We start from the raw sequence: 16406 nt of genomic DNA, 5'->3' as shown, positions 1-16406 counted from the left end.
GGTTAAGAGCATCTGCTGCTCTAGAGGACGCAGCTTCTGCTCCCAGCACCCTCACTAGCTCCCAAGCATCTGTAACTCCAGGCACAGGGGATCTGATACCCTCTTCTGGCCACCGAGGGTAGTGCATGTGTGTGTGACTTTTGAGCCTCCCTGTGGATTCTGGGATTTGAAACTGGATCCTCTGGAAGACCAGCCAGTGGTCTTAACCCCTGAGCCACCGCTCCAGCCCTGTGTGTGAATTTTGAAACATGGAGCACACACAGAGAAATAATAATGATAAACCTTTAAAGAGAAAAGCATTTGCTCTTTTCTGGGAGGTTTCCTTGCTTTTTCACTAGAGGGTTTCTGGTCCACATGCTTCAGAGATCCCAGGATATGCAAATACTGAAGCAACTTAGCTTATCAAAGAAAATAAACTTGTCTTCAAATAGAGCGCTCAGAATAAATTTGTGATCAGTGTCTTCCTCTGGGGTGGAACATTACTGCTCCTGTGGTTCTTGTCACCCCGATTGGAAGGTTCCATACATACAGGAAATGAGGCTTTACTTCTCTGGTGTTTATTCTTTGTAAGTAAGCAGCATATAATTTAGATGACAGTCGGGTTTTGAGATTTGCTTTCTTTTGTTTTTCAGACATCCAACTCTGCCTAATGATAGAAAGAACTCTTAGTAATACTGCTCACCGTGCAATCTGATTGATATCATCCTAAAAACGTACCAAGCATCCTCGTCTAACAGTCTTTCAAACTTACTTGAACAAATTAGCATGCCAGTATTTCTCCCATCCTCGGGCTGGTAGAACACGAAGCCGATGAGCAAGCGGCCATTTTAAAGGGGTCTTCTAAAGTGTGTAGAACTTCCTTTTTGTAATGTAGAGAGGTTTTTGTGTGCATGTACATTTGTGCTCTCTTAGGCTTTTCTAATTCAAAAAGTTGAAAATCAACCAGACTCACAGCTCATTTGTAAATAATAGTTGGAAAGCCGATGTGAGATAGTTAGATTCCTAGGGACCTCATGAGGCTCATGATCATGTCTGTGTAAGAGAGAGAAACTGTGATCTCCCGTCCTTCCTCTGTGGTTAGGGAAGGCGATGTTTACTGGCGTGGGTGATTCTTAGTTGCCCTCTTAGCATCTGCTGTAGAAGCAGGCTTGTCTTTTTCCCTCTAGAATGTTCCAACGTCTCCGCCTTTGCTCCGATCAGAAGTTGCTTTGTGAGTTGGGGATGTGGCTCCATTAGTACAGTACTTGCCTAGCATTCATGAAACCCAGGTCCCATCCCCAGAACCACACAAAAACAGGACGCAGTGTACCCACCTGAAATCCCGGCACTTGGGAGGAGGAAACAGAAACTCAAGGTCATCCTCAGCTATGTACAGCCAGTTTGAGGCTAGCCTGAGCTACAGAAGACTATCTCGAAAGAAAGAAATGACTTCCTCGTGTGGTGTTGGGTGGCTAGATTTTAAGAGAAGAACATTTCCTCCTGAGATATGGAGAATGTGACGTTACATTTCCTTTTGCGAAGAGTCTTCAGACTATAACATCTAACATTTCAGACTGGCCCAGTCCCAGGCGTATTTTTTGCAAATCAGCTGCCCCTGTCTTTGGACTACCTCCTCCAGAAAAGTCTGGACCTTCACAGCTTTCCTGAGCTTAGAAGTTCCGTTCTCATCCCCAGATTTCAACAACTTCCTCTTCTTGTCTTCTCCATTTACTCAGGAGAACAGTGTAAAATCATGTCTGCATTTACAGATTCTTGGTTAATTCTGGGACAGGAGTTCGGAGGTGCTGGAGCACCGAGGTTAGAGAGAACCCTCACATATCCCAAGGCAGATGGTCAAAGGGAGATGGATGAAGGTGGCCACGTATAAGCCAAAGCCTCAAGACATGGGACACTTGCCTGTGAGTAATGAGAAGCTCAGTAAAAGCTGTGGGAAACCTTGCCTGTGTCCTGTTTTCCACTAACACGTGACTTGCAGTTATTATCAACATGTCTCTAAGTACATGTATGTACCTCTTGTCTGTGGTAAGTGGTGTTGCTTGTTAGTTACATGTTATCTTTTATAAAAAGAGTCCTGCTTCTTATCATGATGTATGTGACTTGAACAATTGTTTCATATTAAAACTATCTTCCCTGTGTACTGTTGACATATGCCTCTTTTTGGGATATCAGCTCAGTACCTTTATACAAACTCAAGTGTGTTCCACATTGGTGACATGTATTTTGCAGTAGGTTGTCCTTTTGTTCTTAGTGTGTGTCTTAAGTCATAATACACCAGTGCTGTGGTCTGTGGCAAAATGACTGTAATTCAAATTGGAAAAATAAAAGTTTCCAGACTTTGTCCAACCTTTATTCCTATGGTAAAGGAAATTACTATGTAATTCTAATTATTTCATATGATGGTATGTTTTAATCTACTCTGTGAAGTAAGAGAAACACCAGTGTTTATGGGTGAGTTAGTAAAGGCTCTGAAGTCTTTGAAGCATGGGAGGAGTAAACTGTGTTAGCAGCTCATGGCATCCATAATACAATAAATACATCTTAAAGTATTCACCTGTCCAGCGTGGTAGCATAAATTCCTAATCCTAGTGTTCAGAACCTGAGCCTGGAGACTCTGGAGTTGGATACGACCCTCGGCTATGTAGCAAGACTGCATGGAAAGGAGAGAGTCCTTCGCCTGCAGGGATGATTCCTGAGGCATTCTCTTAGCGGACACCTGCTGATGGCTCACAGCTAACAGCAATATTCACTGCAACATAACCGAAATATGGCAACAGTCACCAATCTTTATTAATTAAAAATTTACTGAGGTAATCAAGACAGTTATTAAAATAATAAGACTCCTCTCAGCCAGGCGGTGGTGGTGCACACCTTTGAGTTCAAGGCCGGTGTGGTCTACAGAGTGAGTTCCAGGATAGCCAGGACTGTTTCACAGAGAAATCCTGTCTCGAAAAACTGAAAAAACAAAACCCTCTGATTTGCTTAAATTTTGTGACCATGAACAGAACATGGATGCTATTTAGTTTGTATCTATCTGATGGCAGGATCTGATAATGAAAGTCATAATCATGATTTAAAAATACTGAACCAGGAAAGCACATTTTCATTTTTTATTTTCAAGGTACTTATTTAAGAACACTAGTTTAAAAACATTCTTTGTTGGAACTGGAGAGATGACTCAGATCTTGAGAATGCTTGCTCCCTTTCAGGGGACTCCAGGTCAGTTCCCAGGACTGAAGTCAGGAAGCTCATAATCTCCTGTAACTCCAGTTCCAGGGGATCTGAAACCCTCTTCTGGCCTCTGCAGACAGCTGCACACACACACAAAGACACATAACATAAATCAATGCATTTTTTAAAAATTTATTTATTATGTATATAGTGTTCTGGGCACCAGATCTCATTATAGATGGGTGTGAGCCTTCATGTGGTTGCTGGGAATTGAACTCAGGACCTCCGGAACAGCAATCAGTTCTCTTAACCTTTGAGCCATCTCTCCAGCCCATAAATGCATATTTTTAAGTAAGTCTTTATCATTAAAATTGGTACCCAAAGAGGTTGTAGCAAATAAAAAATATTTGGACATTGCAGAGTGGCATATTTGAAATAATATGCTTAAAGTAAAAAATAAATGCTGATGTGTACTTAAGTTGTATATCTTTCTAAAATATTCCGGTTTAGACTTTATCAACCAGAACTGCTTGAGTTGAAAGGATTTCCTGACCCAGTGACTATTTTTCCGAGTGAGTGTGTATGTATGCTCATCTTTCCGAGGCTGCATCAGAGCTCAGGATGCTGGTCACGGTATATCGTGTGCTCTTATTGTTTATAGGATGCTACAGTAAGTACTCTCATCCAGTCTTAAAGACTCCACGTGCTGTCCTGATTCCACTCTATGTGATGTGAATGGCCATACCTTCATAGGCCTGTTGTGTGCGTGTGTGTGTTCAAAAGTTTAGTACCACATCTTAAGAGTATATTTTTGTCTAATATTTGACAAACAGTCTAAACTTTTTAGAGTTGAGTATATTTCTGTTTAAATCATAGAGTTTTAAGGCGGTACTATGAATGAATAAAGTGTGCAGGGCCAGGCGTGGTGGCACACACCTTTTCTCTCAGCAATGGGTAACAGGCAGGAGGATCTCAACAAATCTGAGGCCAGCCTGGTCTTCACAGTGAGTTATAGACCAGTGAGTGAGTTATAGGTGCAAGGTGAGACCCAGACTCAAAATAACAATATAATAATAGTAACAACAACAACAACAACAAAATGATAAAGTAACTAACGGATCATCCCAAAATATTATCTTTGCGTGGTTTACACACGGGTTACACTTTTCAAAGAAATTGAAACTAGCGTGGTTGAATTTGGTCAAACGTGGATAGATTTTAAAAGGCTTCCAAGTGTTAAGTCTATTACATTCTCAGTTATAAATATCCCTCCCCAGAGATATTAAGCCTGTACACTTCCTCCCTTCTGCTCCACACACTGTCTGGAGTTGAACATTGAGCATGTCTTCCACACATTAGTGTTTTATGCTAAAGTCGTAAGATGAGCAGAGACTCTATTTCCCCGTCTGCCCATGTTCCTGTCACCATCGTGTTCAGTGTGTCATCTGTGTGCTGTGTAAGGGCTGTCAGTCTGTAGACTCCATTCGTGAAAATGATGTACGCAGGCTTTCTTGAATAACTCGTAAGTTTGTCTCCTATGGTGTCAATCTACTTCAGAGTCTTTTAAATAAAGCTAGTTTTTAAGGAGAAGGACTGATTATTTTAAGTGTTTGAACTTGATCTCTCATTCGGAGGGGTAGGTATGACTGCACTGGCTTTGGGTGAAACAGAGCCAACAGAAGGTTAAGTGAAGCTCTGGCCTGGAATTTGCCAGGAGTGTGTATGCTGATGAACAAATCCTTCTGGTCAGGTACACACACACACACACACACACACACACACACACACACACAAAGAACAGATGTAGAGTCGATGGTTAATAAATCTGTGCAACTTTATGCGGGGCCATGGTGGTGCACACCTTTAATCCCAGCTCTCAGGAGGCAGAGACAGGCAGATCTCTGAGAGTTTGAAGCCAGCCTGCTCTACAGAGGGAGTTCCAGGACACAGAGAGACACTGTCTCAAAAAATAGAAACAAACAAACAAAATCTGTGCAACTTTAATATTGTAAGCAGTGCAGAAAGATACAACTAAATACTCACCTTGTAGGGAAGCCACCATGATCAAGAAAATGGTTTGGGATGGGCAATGGTGGTGCACACCTTTAATTCCAGCACTTGGGAGGCAGAGACAGGCAGATCTCTGTAAGTTCGAGGCCAGCATGGTCTACAAGAGCTGGTTCCAGAACAGGATCCAAAGCTATAGAGAAAGCCTATCTCAAAAAAGAAAGAAAGAAAGAAAGAAAGAAAGAAAAGAGAAGAGAAGGGGGCTGGAGAGATGGCTCAGCGGTTAAGAGCATTGCCTGCTCTTCCAAAGGTCCTGAGTTCAATTCCCAGCAACCACATGGTGGCTCACAACCATCTGTAATGAGACCTGCAGGAAGAATACTGTATACATAATAAAAACAAATAAATAAATGAAAAAAAAAGAGAAGAGAAAATGGTTTGGGGTGGGGAGGAGCTAGAGAGAGGGGCACTGGCTGCTCTTCCAAAGGTTGGAGTTCAAGTCCCAGCACCCATAAAGCTGTTCCAGAGGATCTGATGCCCTCTTCTGGCCTCTCTGAGCACCGCGGGAACATGGTACATAGACATACAGGCAAAACACCCAAACACATAAAATACATAAGAAACTACTTGGTGGGCATGGTGACATACACTTTTAATCCTAGAACTTGAAAGCAGAGGAAAAGGCATGCAGACCTCTGTGGGTTCAAGGCCAGCCTGGTCCAGGGCTACAAACAGATGTTATATCTTTCGTTTTAAAATTTTAAATTTGGGGCTGGAGAGATGGCTCAGCGGTTAAGAGCACTTACTGCTCTTCCAAAGGTCCTGAGTTCAATTTCCAGCAACCACATGGTGGCTCACAACCATCTGTAATGAGGTCTGGTGCCCTCTTCTGGCCTGCAGGTATACACACAGACAGAATATTGTATACATAATAAAGTAAATAAATGTTTTAAATAAAATAAAATAAAATAAAATTTTAAATTTGGCACTGGTGAGTAGTAGGATGTGGGGTCTCATAGGTATAATCCCAGCACTAGGGAGGGTGAGAAGTTGAGACTGGAGGACTGAGTTGAAGGCCAGCCTGAGCTACACAATGAGAGAAGCAGGAGGGAAAGAGAGGGATCTCAACAGATCAGTAGCCTGGGCTATATAGCATGTTCTAGGTCAGCCTGAGCTACATGGTGATACCTTGTCTTCAAAATGAATGAATGAATGAATAGTATTTTCCTTTAAGAATCTTTCTTTTATATATTTTGTTTATCTGTTATATGTGTAGAGGACAGAGAACAATTTGCCAAAGTTAGTTCTCTCCTTCTACCATGTGTGCCTTGAACTCAGGTTGTCAGGCTTGGCAGCAAGCTCCTTTACCTGGGCCCTTAAGAATTTTTTGACTTTCTTTTTTCAATCATCCATTTAGTGTATAGCGATAATTTACTTGTTTCTATCCATATATAATATTCTGTGTTGTATATATGCTTGAGAAACATTTGGATGCTTTCCAGGTTTAAAATTTTAGATTTGTCTATTTTATGTGTTTGAATGTTTTGCCTGGAGTATGTCTGCGCATTTGCATGCAGTGCCCTGAGAGGCCAGAAGAGGGCGTCAGATCTTCTGGAACTGGAGCAACAGACAATCGTGAGCTGCCTTGTGGATGCTGGGAACTGAGCAGGGGTCTGCAGAGCAGCAAGTGCTCCTAACTTGTGAATGGTCTCTCCAGCCCTTCATGAAAACATTTTTCACATAAGGATCTTGTGCTTTGTCTTAGAGAAGATTGGGCTGCAGAGAGAGTCTTTCTTAGATAACGTCAGTTTAAGCCAGGTTGGGGTGTTGTGGTGCACACCTTTAACACCAGCACTCGGGAGGCAGACGCGGGTGAAGTCTGAGTTCAAGGTCAGCCTGGAGTCTCCTGCCTCGGCCACCGCACTGACAATGCCCAGCAAATGAGGTCAAACCAAAGGTCCTGAGTCTAAAAGTGCATGGGTGTTACCATGCACACATCCCAGCTCTGTTGCCCCAAATCCCTCTGCATTCTAAAGCCCCAAGCGTTTTCCTTTTCAGTGCCGGGAATCCTAAGGCAAGCCCAGTCTCTCCCAGGGAGCCACACCACAGCTTCTTTTCTCCTTTAACAAAAATTCACTTTGAAATTATTCTTATTTAATTAATCTGTTTGAGTGTGAGTGCAGTGCCCTCGCAAGCCAGAAGAGGGCATCCGACTGGAGTTAAAGGCGCTTGTGAGCAGCTCAACAGGAGAGCCGAGAACCGAACTCGGACCCTCTCAAGGGCAGTGCATTCGCAGCGCATTCTCTTGATCCCCGAGCCATCTCATCTCCGGGACTCATCTCATGAGTGTTCTGCTCTACTCCTTCCTCATTCTCTCAGGCTAAGAAGCAGCTAGGATCCAGATGCTCCAGACCCAGGAACGATCAGACCGCAGGAGGAGCACAGGGAAGCTTGGAGCCCCCACTGGACCCATGACCCGGAAGTACCTGGGAAGGCCGAAGGGCCGGAAGTGATGGCAGCCCTGCGATCCCTGCTCTCCTAGCAACCAAACCGGCTTCTTAGCGACGCAAGGTGGCTCCCGCGTCCCTGGCCCAGCCATGCCGGTGCGGGTGAGCGAGTTCAGCTGGCAGCAGACGCCCGCCGCGGTCTTCCTGTCGCTGCCTCTGCGCGGCGTGTGCGTACGCGACGCCGATGTGTTCTGCGGGGAAAGTTACCTGAAGGTGGGCGGGGCGGAGACTGCGGTTGCCCCGCGCCTCGGGGGCAGGGGCTGCCTTGAGGAAGCACTGCACTGCATCCTTTGAGTTTACTTTTTTTGTTGTTGTTGCTGTTGTTTTTCGAGACAGGATCTGTGTAGCCCTGACTGTCCTGGAACTCGTTCTGTAGCCCAGGCTGGCCTCGAACTCACTGCGCTCTGGCTGCCTCTGCCTCCCTAGTGCTGGGATTAGAGGCTTGTGCCGCCACCGCCTAGCTACATTTCCATGTTTTATTAAATTTTAATTTACATCTTTACTTTTACTTTTTTGTGATGCTAAGGATAAAACTCAGACGCCCCTGTATGTTGCACCACCCAGCTACATTTCCAGCTGCTGTGTGTGTATATGTATGAATGTTTGCGTCCATATGTGTGCACACCAGCGAAGGCCAGAAGAGGGTGTCAGATCTCTTGGAATTGGAGTTACAGACGGTTATGAGCCACGATGTGGGTGTGGAAACCAAACCCCACTCTTAATGCAAGAGCAGCGCATGTTCTTAACCACTGAGCCATCTCTCCCACCCTAATGGCTTAATGGGGGGGGGGGGGGCGTGTCTTATTCTGTAGCACACACTGACATTGAATTTTAGGCAGTCTTCTTTCAGATGTCCAAGTGCTGGGATTGGTAGGATGCTCCACGCCCCTGGCTAGACCTCAATTAAAGTCCTCTTTTTTTGTTTGTTTGTTTGTTTTTTCGAGACAGGGTTTCACTTTTTAAAAAAACTCTTAAGCTGGTGCATGCCTTTAATTCCAGCACTTGGGAGGCAGGGGCAGGCTAATCTCTGTAGGCTATAAGACCTGGTCTATAAGAGCTAGTTCCAGAACAGCCTCCAAAGCTACACCTAGAAACCCTGTCTTGAAAAAACAAAACAAAAAAACCCTCTAAACTGTCTGGTGCTGATGCATGCCTTTAATCCTAGCCCTAGGGAAGCAGAGGCAGGTGGGTCTTTTTGAGTTTGAGGCCAGCCTGGTGTTCAGAGTGAGTTCTAGCCAAGGCTATACAGAGAAACTCTTTTTTAAAAAACAAACAAGCAAAATAAACCCACAACAACAACAACAAACAACCAATAAATAACTAGATAATAATTCTCGGGCTGGTGAGGTGGGTTAATGCACTGCCACGAAGACGACAACCTCGGTTCAGTCCTCAGGAAGGGGAGAACCAACTTCTCACAATTCCCTGACGCCCACGTGCTGGCACGGTGCTCATAGACCCACATACACTGCACACAGAAATCTCATTAAAGCAACAAGAAAGACAAATCTCTGTGGCGTCATCTCCAGGCACGTTCAGGTCAGAGATTACTTTCATCCATGCTTCATCGTATACCCATGTTCACTTTGCTAACCTATGTTCCCTGGAATAATTCAGTGGGGTTTTCAGAAATCCACATACACATAGGGTCTGCCGTAGCCCAGGGTGGCCTCAAACTCACTTTGCAGCTGAGGATGACCTGGAAAGTCTGAGCTTCCTGCCTCTACCTCCTGAGTGCCCAGATTTCAGGCATTCGACACCATGCTGGGAACTGTAACCCCACTATAACATTTTTTTCCGGAATAAATAAATGTAAATTTTTTTAGTGTGTGTGTGTGTAATATGCTTGTCTGATGCCCTTGGGGTTCAGAAGAGGGTGTCAGATCTCCCGGAACTGGAGGTACAGATGAATGTGAGTCCCCACGTGGGTGCTGCAAACAACCCAGGTTTTCTCAAGAACAAGTACTTTTAACTATTGAACCATCTCTCCAACCCAGACCTTTTTTTTTTTTTTAATGGCAGCATCTTTAGTTTGTATAGCTAACTTAATGCCTGCTTTCTCTCTTCTGAACAGGTCAACTTTCCTCCATTTTTATTTGAGGTGTTTCTCTATGCTCCCATAGATGATGGGAATAGCAAGGCCAAGATTGGGAATGACACGATTCTCTTTACACTGTATAAAAAGGATCCAGTTATGTGGGAGACCCTTTCTATGCCAGGTGGTAAGGTTTTTAGTGAAAGTTGTTCACTTGAGCTGGGTGTCTTTCATGAGAGCTCAGTACATACCTGTAATCCAAGCACTGGGCAAGCTAAACAACATGAAACCCTAACTCAAAAATAAAAGAAAGTTTCTACTCTAGGCATTGTGGTAACCCAGGGTGGTGAATGCTTGCACTCTTAGCTCTTGTTTGTTTGTTTTTCAAGACAAGGTTTCTCTGTGTATCTTTGGACCCTGTCCTAGAACTCATTCTGTAGACCAGGCTGGTATCAAAGTCACAGAGATCCACCTGCCTCTGCCCCCGCCCCCCAGGGCTAGGTTTAAAGGTGTGTGCCAGCCCTGCCTGGCTGCTTTCTCAGCTCTTACAAGGTTGATGTAAGATGATCACAACTCTAAAACCACCCTGGGGCTTGTTAAAGATGCTGTCTCAAAATCATTCCCTTCTTGACAAATTGGATCTAAAGAAATCTTATCCTGGATCAGTATAAGTACTTTTCACCTTAATAAAACAAATTAATCATAAACCTGATTTGTAATCAGGTTTAAGTAAAATGCTGCAGGTCCCCAAGTGGCGGCAATAGGCAGCGGGCCATGAGACCATACCACAGGTCCCTGAGTGGCGGCAAACCGCAGGCAGCGGGTCCCGAGACCACGGCTGGCCACAAAGGTAGCCAGGTCCCAGGTAGGAAGCCATGTGGCAGGTGAGAGACCACGACAGATAGGCATGCCATGCAGAATGAAGTTGGGTATTCATTTAGTTAGTTATGAAAGGGAAGGGGAGAAGTGGGTTATGGAAGGGGAAGAGCAGAGAGAGAGATAGACAGGGAGAAGGGAAAAAGTGGGGAGAAGGGAGAGGCAGAAAGGAAGGGACTCAGTCGGACTGGGGAGGGAGTGGGCATGGTTTGTCTCTTAAAGGCACAGAACAGACCATTACACATACTTTCCCTTGTGTTGCAGTGGACAAAGAGACAATGCAGAGAATAAGAGAAAAATCTATTCTTCAAGCACAGGAGAAAGCAAAAGAGGCCACAGAAGCAAAAGCTACTGCCAAGCGGGAAGATCAGAGATACGCACTAGGTGTGATGATGAAGGTGAGCTGCAGACCTCCAGACTCACTGAAGGAGATGATGATGCACTGGGGAAAGATAAGTTCAGCCAGGTGTGGGGGTGCAGGCCAGCCAGTTACTCAGATGGTGAACCAGGAGGATGAGAAGTCAAGCCTTTAACAGCTGTGATGGCATATGCCTTAATACCAGCTAGTGGGAGGCAGAGGCAGGCAGATCTCTGAGTTCAAGGCAATCCTGATCTACAGAGGGAGTTCCAAGACAGCCAAAGATACAGAGAAACAGAGTCTTGAAAAAAAAAAAAAACAAAACAAAAAGGAAGGAAGGAAGGAAAGAAAGAAAGAAAGAAAGCTTTGGAGAAACCCTGTTGAAGTAATAGGGACGGCGGGGCTGCATCCCCAGCACCCGGCCGCCCCTACAGCTAGCTTTACCCAAAATAATTACACGGACACTGTATTCTTTTAATCATTGCTTGGCCCATTCTCTTCTAGGCTAATTCTCACATATTAATTTAGCCCATTCTAATTATCTGTGTGTAGCACCCCAAGGTGCGCTTACCGGGAAGATTCTAGCCTATGTCCATCCTGGGTCGGAGCTTCATCCCGGGAGCAGGGCATGGCGTCTCTCTCAGGCGTCTGTTCCCGAGAGGAGAGCTGTGAGTCTCTGACCTCACTTCCTCTTCCTCCCAGCATTTTGTTCTGTTTACTCCTCCCACCTATCCTCTAACCAATAAAATGGGCCAGGGCAGTGCCTTTATTAGCCAATGACCTTCCTCCATCATTTCCCCTTTTTCGGTTTAAACAAAAAAAAAGGCTTTAACTTTAACATAGCAAAATTACATATAACAAAACAGTTATCAAGTAAAAGTTACAATAATCTTTATCATAACTAAGGAAAACTATAACTATAACTAACTATTCTTAACTCCATCAAAGACACCAGAAAGATATAATATTACCTAAGTAAACAAGAACTAAGAAACTTCAAACTCTAGAAATGACAAAGACATCTCGCTGCCTGGACAGTCACCCAAAGTTCTTTTGTACCGTTGGGGCATCCATCTTCAGCCTTCAGGCCCATAGTATCCAGCAGACATTTTCATCAAGCAGGAAATTCCAAAGGCAGTCACTATCTGCTTGTCCTGAAGAATGTCTTGCAGACGCTCTCATGAATCAGGAACCCCGAAAGATCATCTCACCTTTAGGCAAGTTCAGTAGTCCTTTCTCTGCGGGTTCTCTGCGTCCAGTTTATGCAATAGTCCAGGCAAGAGCAGTTTCTTGCCCAAATGGCTATCAATCTCCATAACGAGCCTCTTCGATGCCCATCTTCCTCTTGAAGTACATTGGTGCTGCCAGGAGCAGAGTGTCTCATTGTCATGAAAAGTCCTCAGTTATTAAAACATTAAATGTCCTATTCTGTAATCTTTGAAAGACATGAAGAATGTCTATCTAAAATATATCTCTATATATCTAGAAAATCTAACTAACATGACTACAAGCTTTACTATTATCGATGATTATCCATTAACAACCTATATTTCTTAATTATACAGTACATATTTAAATGAACTACACAATCACAATACCTTAATCAAAATCAGAAACACTTATACATATAACAAAATTGACCTTAAATCTCTATCAATAAAGCAAAATCTATACTAATGTAAATTATTCATATCTATATCATATCCCCCTTTAAATGTAAAAGAACGTTTATAAACCATATTTGGGAACATGGGCGCAGTTTTTTCTCTCCAAACTGCTTCCTGCTGAATGGGGGCGTCGTTAATTAGGTCTTTCATGGTATAACCTGTGTGCTAGTTTCATCTCAGTTGGCAGTTGAGCGAAGCAATTTTCTGAAGGTGTTCACACCAACCCTTCAGGAGGGCGTGGTCCATCATACCAAATCGGAGTAGAAGAAATGAACAGCGTCTCATCCTCTGTGAAAACAAAATAAGAAACTCCTCTCCAAAGCATCATGTCCTTAGATCCAAATTTTAAAGTCAAGGCATTTTCACAATATTTATGTTGGATTAGTTCAGCAGCATTTATAAATAAATATCTTTTAGCAGCTGTTGCTCCTTCCTCAGCATTCAAATAATTCAAAGAGAGCATAATAGCATACAGTATCAAAATTCTCTGTTTATTTTCCATCTTATTACACCTTTGTTTTAACCTCTATTTCATTTATTTTTACTTTTAACTTTTTGCTTTTTGAGACAGGTTCTCTGTATCTTTGACCTGAAGTAACTCTGTAGACCAGGCTGTCTTTGAACTCTCAGAGATCCGCCTGTCTCTGCCTCCCAGGCATTCGGGATTAAAGGTGTACACTGCTACACCTTGAACTCACAGAGATCTGTTTGTCTCTGCCTTCTAGGCACTAGGATTAAAGGCGTGTGCTACCACACACACAACAACTCTCTTCCTTTTTTTTTTTTTTTTTTACTTTAAGAACTTTAACTTTTAGTCTGCATATATTTTTAACACACTTTAAACCATTCAGAAATTTTTTCTGTCTTTGAATCTCTCTTTACTGTATATCTCTCTTTTTCTGACCACATGAATCTTTAATTTACCAAGCGATCTCAGTAGGATTAAAGGCGTGGCTTTGCCAGCTAGATCCAGTCCATTCCTTAGCTTTCCAGCCTCATGGCGGATATACAGGCTGTGGCCATGTTTACTGCAACAACTGTATGGCATTTCAAGGTCCCTGCCAGCAAGTGAGCTACAACAGACAACACACAAGTCCTCTCTCGGTAGCCGGCCCTCCTGCCTCAAACAGTCAGAGTTTGCCCTGGCAGGATGGCCCAGAAAGCCGGCATTTTTAAACAGCGCAGCTTTTTTCCTACTATGGCTGAAAACCGAAAAACATGTGTTCAGCTTTTCGTCAACACCGTTTAAGTGTTTCGTGGCAGGACCTCTTAATGAGCTGCAGGCTTTGCAGCTAAAGCTGAGTCAGGAAGCCTCTCTTAGATGAGGCGCTTGCTTGCCTCTAGCAAGCAGAGTAGAACCGAGAAATTGCTGCTACCAAGAAACCAGGCACAATGCTTTCATTTTGTTCTAGAATTACTTCCCAAGCTGTCTCAGGCTTTATGTGGAAGCAGTTGTCCACGTGGACGCCATATGAAGTAATAAGGGCGGCGGGGCTGCGTCCCCAGCACCCCAGCTGCCCGCTCGGCTAGCTTATGCCCCAAAATAATTACACAGACACTGTATTCTTTTAAGCACTGCTTGGCCCTTCTGCCCTAGCCCTTACTGGCTAATTCTGATATCCCGATCAACCCATCTCTAATAATCGGTGAGCACCGGTCTTACCGGGAAGATTCTAGCCTAGTCCATCCTGGGTCAAGCTTCATGGCGTGTGTCTGCCTGGGAGCTGGGAGTATGGCGTCTCCCTGAGGCGTCTGCTCCCGAGAGCAGAGCAGTGGAGTCTCTGACCTCACTTCCTCTTCCTCCCAGCATTTTGTTCTGTTTTCTCCTCCCACCTATCTTCTAACCAATAAAATGGGCCAGGGCAGTTCCTTTATTAGCCAATGACCTTCCTCCATCACCCTGTCTCGAAAAGCTAAATGAAGAAAGAAAGAAGAAAAAAAGGAAGGGAGGAAGGAAGGAAGGAAGGAAGGAAGAGAAAGAAAGAAAGAAAGGGGTATACAGTTCAATGGTAAAAGACTTGGCTAGCAGGTCTGAGGCCCTGGGTTCAATCCCCAGCTACTCCCCTGCCCCCGCACACACTCATTACACACATTTGTTGCCATCTCAGTCCTTTCTTGGTGTTTGGTTGTAGGACTTTGCTGGAGACCTGCTTCAGCTAGGGTTTCAGGTCCCAAAGAGCATGGACTCTGGGGGCAGGGGTGGGGTGGGGCACACAATCTGAGGGTGAATCAGGATGACTGCCCGGAGCTTTTTTTTTTTTTAGTTTTTTCGAGACAGGGTTTCTCTGTGGTTTTGGAGCCTGTCCTGGAACTAGCTCTTGTAGACCAGGCTGGTCTCGAACTCACAAAGATCCGCCAGCCTCTGCCTCCCAAGTGCTGGGATTAAAGGCGTGCGCCACCACCGCCCGGCCTGCCCGGAGCTTTTTATTGAGAAAAGATTATATCTTTTATACTACATAGTTGCATCTTGGATTAAATTGGAGACAAGGGCAGGTGAGCTGGGGTGTGGTTTGAGATCAGGAGTTGAGGAATCGAGCATTGACCTTGACACTAGTCACCAGTTGTAGGTTATTTTCTTTTAAGATTTATTTATTAGGTACACAGTGTTCTGTCTGCAGGTCAGAAGAGGGCATCAGATCTCATTACAGGTGGGTGTGAGCCACCATGTGGTTGCTGGGAATTGAACTCAGGACCTCTGGAAGAGCAGCTAGTGCTCTTAACTGTTCAGCTAACTCTCCAGCCCCCAATCATATGTTAATGAAGGGTCACAGGATCCTCTTGCTTTATCAAGAATGACTGCTTTATCAAGCACAAACTTTCCTCAAGTTCCCCAGGGAATGGAGACCCTTATCCAAATGCCTGACCTTGAAAAAAGGACTTCTTCTGGGGAGCAGACAGTATACTACAATTTCTTAGTCTTTTTTAAATTTCTAAAATTTAAAGTTTTTTATTGATTTTTTTTTTCGAGACAGGGTTTCTCTGTGGCTTTGGAGCCTGTCTTGGAACTAGCTCTGTAGACCAGGCTGGTCTCAAATTTTATTGATATTTATTGAGCTCTACATTTTTCTCTGCTCCTCTCCCCACCTTCAATCCTCTCCCAAGGTCCCATGCTCCCAATTTACTCAGAAGATCTTGTCTTTTTCTATTTTCTACTTCCCATGTAGATTAGATCTATGTAAGTCTCTCTTAGTGTCTGCATTGTTGTCTAAGTTCTCTGGGATTGTGGTTTGTAGGCTGATTTTTCTTTGCTTTATGTTTAAAAACCACCTATGAGTGAGTACACATGATAATTGTCTTTATGTGTCTGGGTTACCTCACTTAAAATGATGTTTTCTGCCTCCATCCATTTTCCTGCACAATTCAAGCTGTCATTATTTTTTCTGCTGTGTAGTACTCCATTGTGTAAATGTACCACATTTTCCTTATCCATTCTTCAGTTGAGGGGCATTTAGGTTGTTTCCAGGTTCTGGCTATGGAAAACAAAGCTGCTATGAACATATTTGAGCGCATGTCCTTGTGGCACGATTGAACATCTTTTGGATATATACCCAAAAGTGGTATTATTGGTTTTTTGAGGAAGGTTGTTTCCTAATTTTCTGAGAAATCATCACACTGACATCCAAAGGGGTTGTACCAGCTTGCACTCCCACCAGCAATGTAGGAGTGTTCCCTTTTCCCCACAACCTCTCCAGCATAAATTGTCATCAGTGTTTTTGTTTTGTTTTGTTTTGTTTTTTCGAGACAGGGTTTCTCTGTGTCTTTGGAGCCTATCCTGGAACTAGCTCTGT

At 43.9% G+C, this 16406-nt stretch overlaps 2 protein-coding genes across 4 annotated transcripts in view; both read left to right on the top strand.

Moving 5' to 3' along the window:
• Nucleotides 1–3324, top strand: part of Pygo1 (pygopus family PHD finger 1) — a 29748-nt gene extending 26424 nt beyond the window's left edge. For both annotated transcript variants that reach the window (XR_005976722.1, XM_041679576.1), the window contains exon 4: nucleotides 633–3324. The gene's annotated coding sequence lies outside the window, so the exon portion shown is untranslated. The remainder of the gene's footprint in view (nucleotides 1–632) is intronic.
• A 4359-nt stretch (nucleotides 3325–7683) lies between these two features.
• Nucleotides 7684–16406, top strand: part of Dnaaf4 (dynein axonemal assembly factor 4) — a 30106-nt gene continuing 21383 nt past the window's right edge. For both annotated transcript variants that reach the window (XM_041679572.1, XM_041679573.1), the window contains exons 1-3: nucleotides 7684–7895; nucleotides 9757–9904; nucleotides 10858–10991. In XM_041679572.1, the coding sequence (XP_041535506.1) occupies nucleotides 7773–7895; nucleotides 9757–9904; nucleotides 10858–10991 (405 nt within the window). In that variant the 5' untranslated portion in view covers nucleotides 7684–7772. The remainder of the gene's footprint in view (nucleotides 7896–9756; nucleotides 9905–10857; nucleotides 10992–16406) is intronic.

Source organism: Microtus oregoni, unplaced genomic scaffold (genome assembly GCF_018167655.1).
Source record: "Microtus oregoni isolate MIOR12 unplaced genomic scaffold, Mior012 000032F_ref0000030, whole genome shotgun sequence".
NCBI lineage: Eukaryota > Metazoa > Chordata > Mammalia > Rodentia > Cricetidae > Microtus > Microtus oregoni.
Note: the sequence above shows the minus strand (reverse complement) of the source record. Positions and strands in the feature narration are given on the sequence as shown.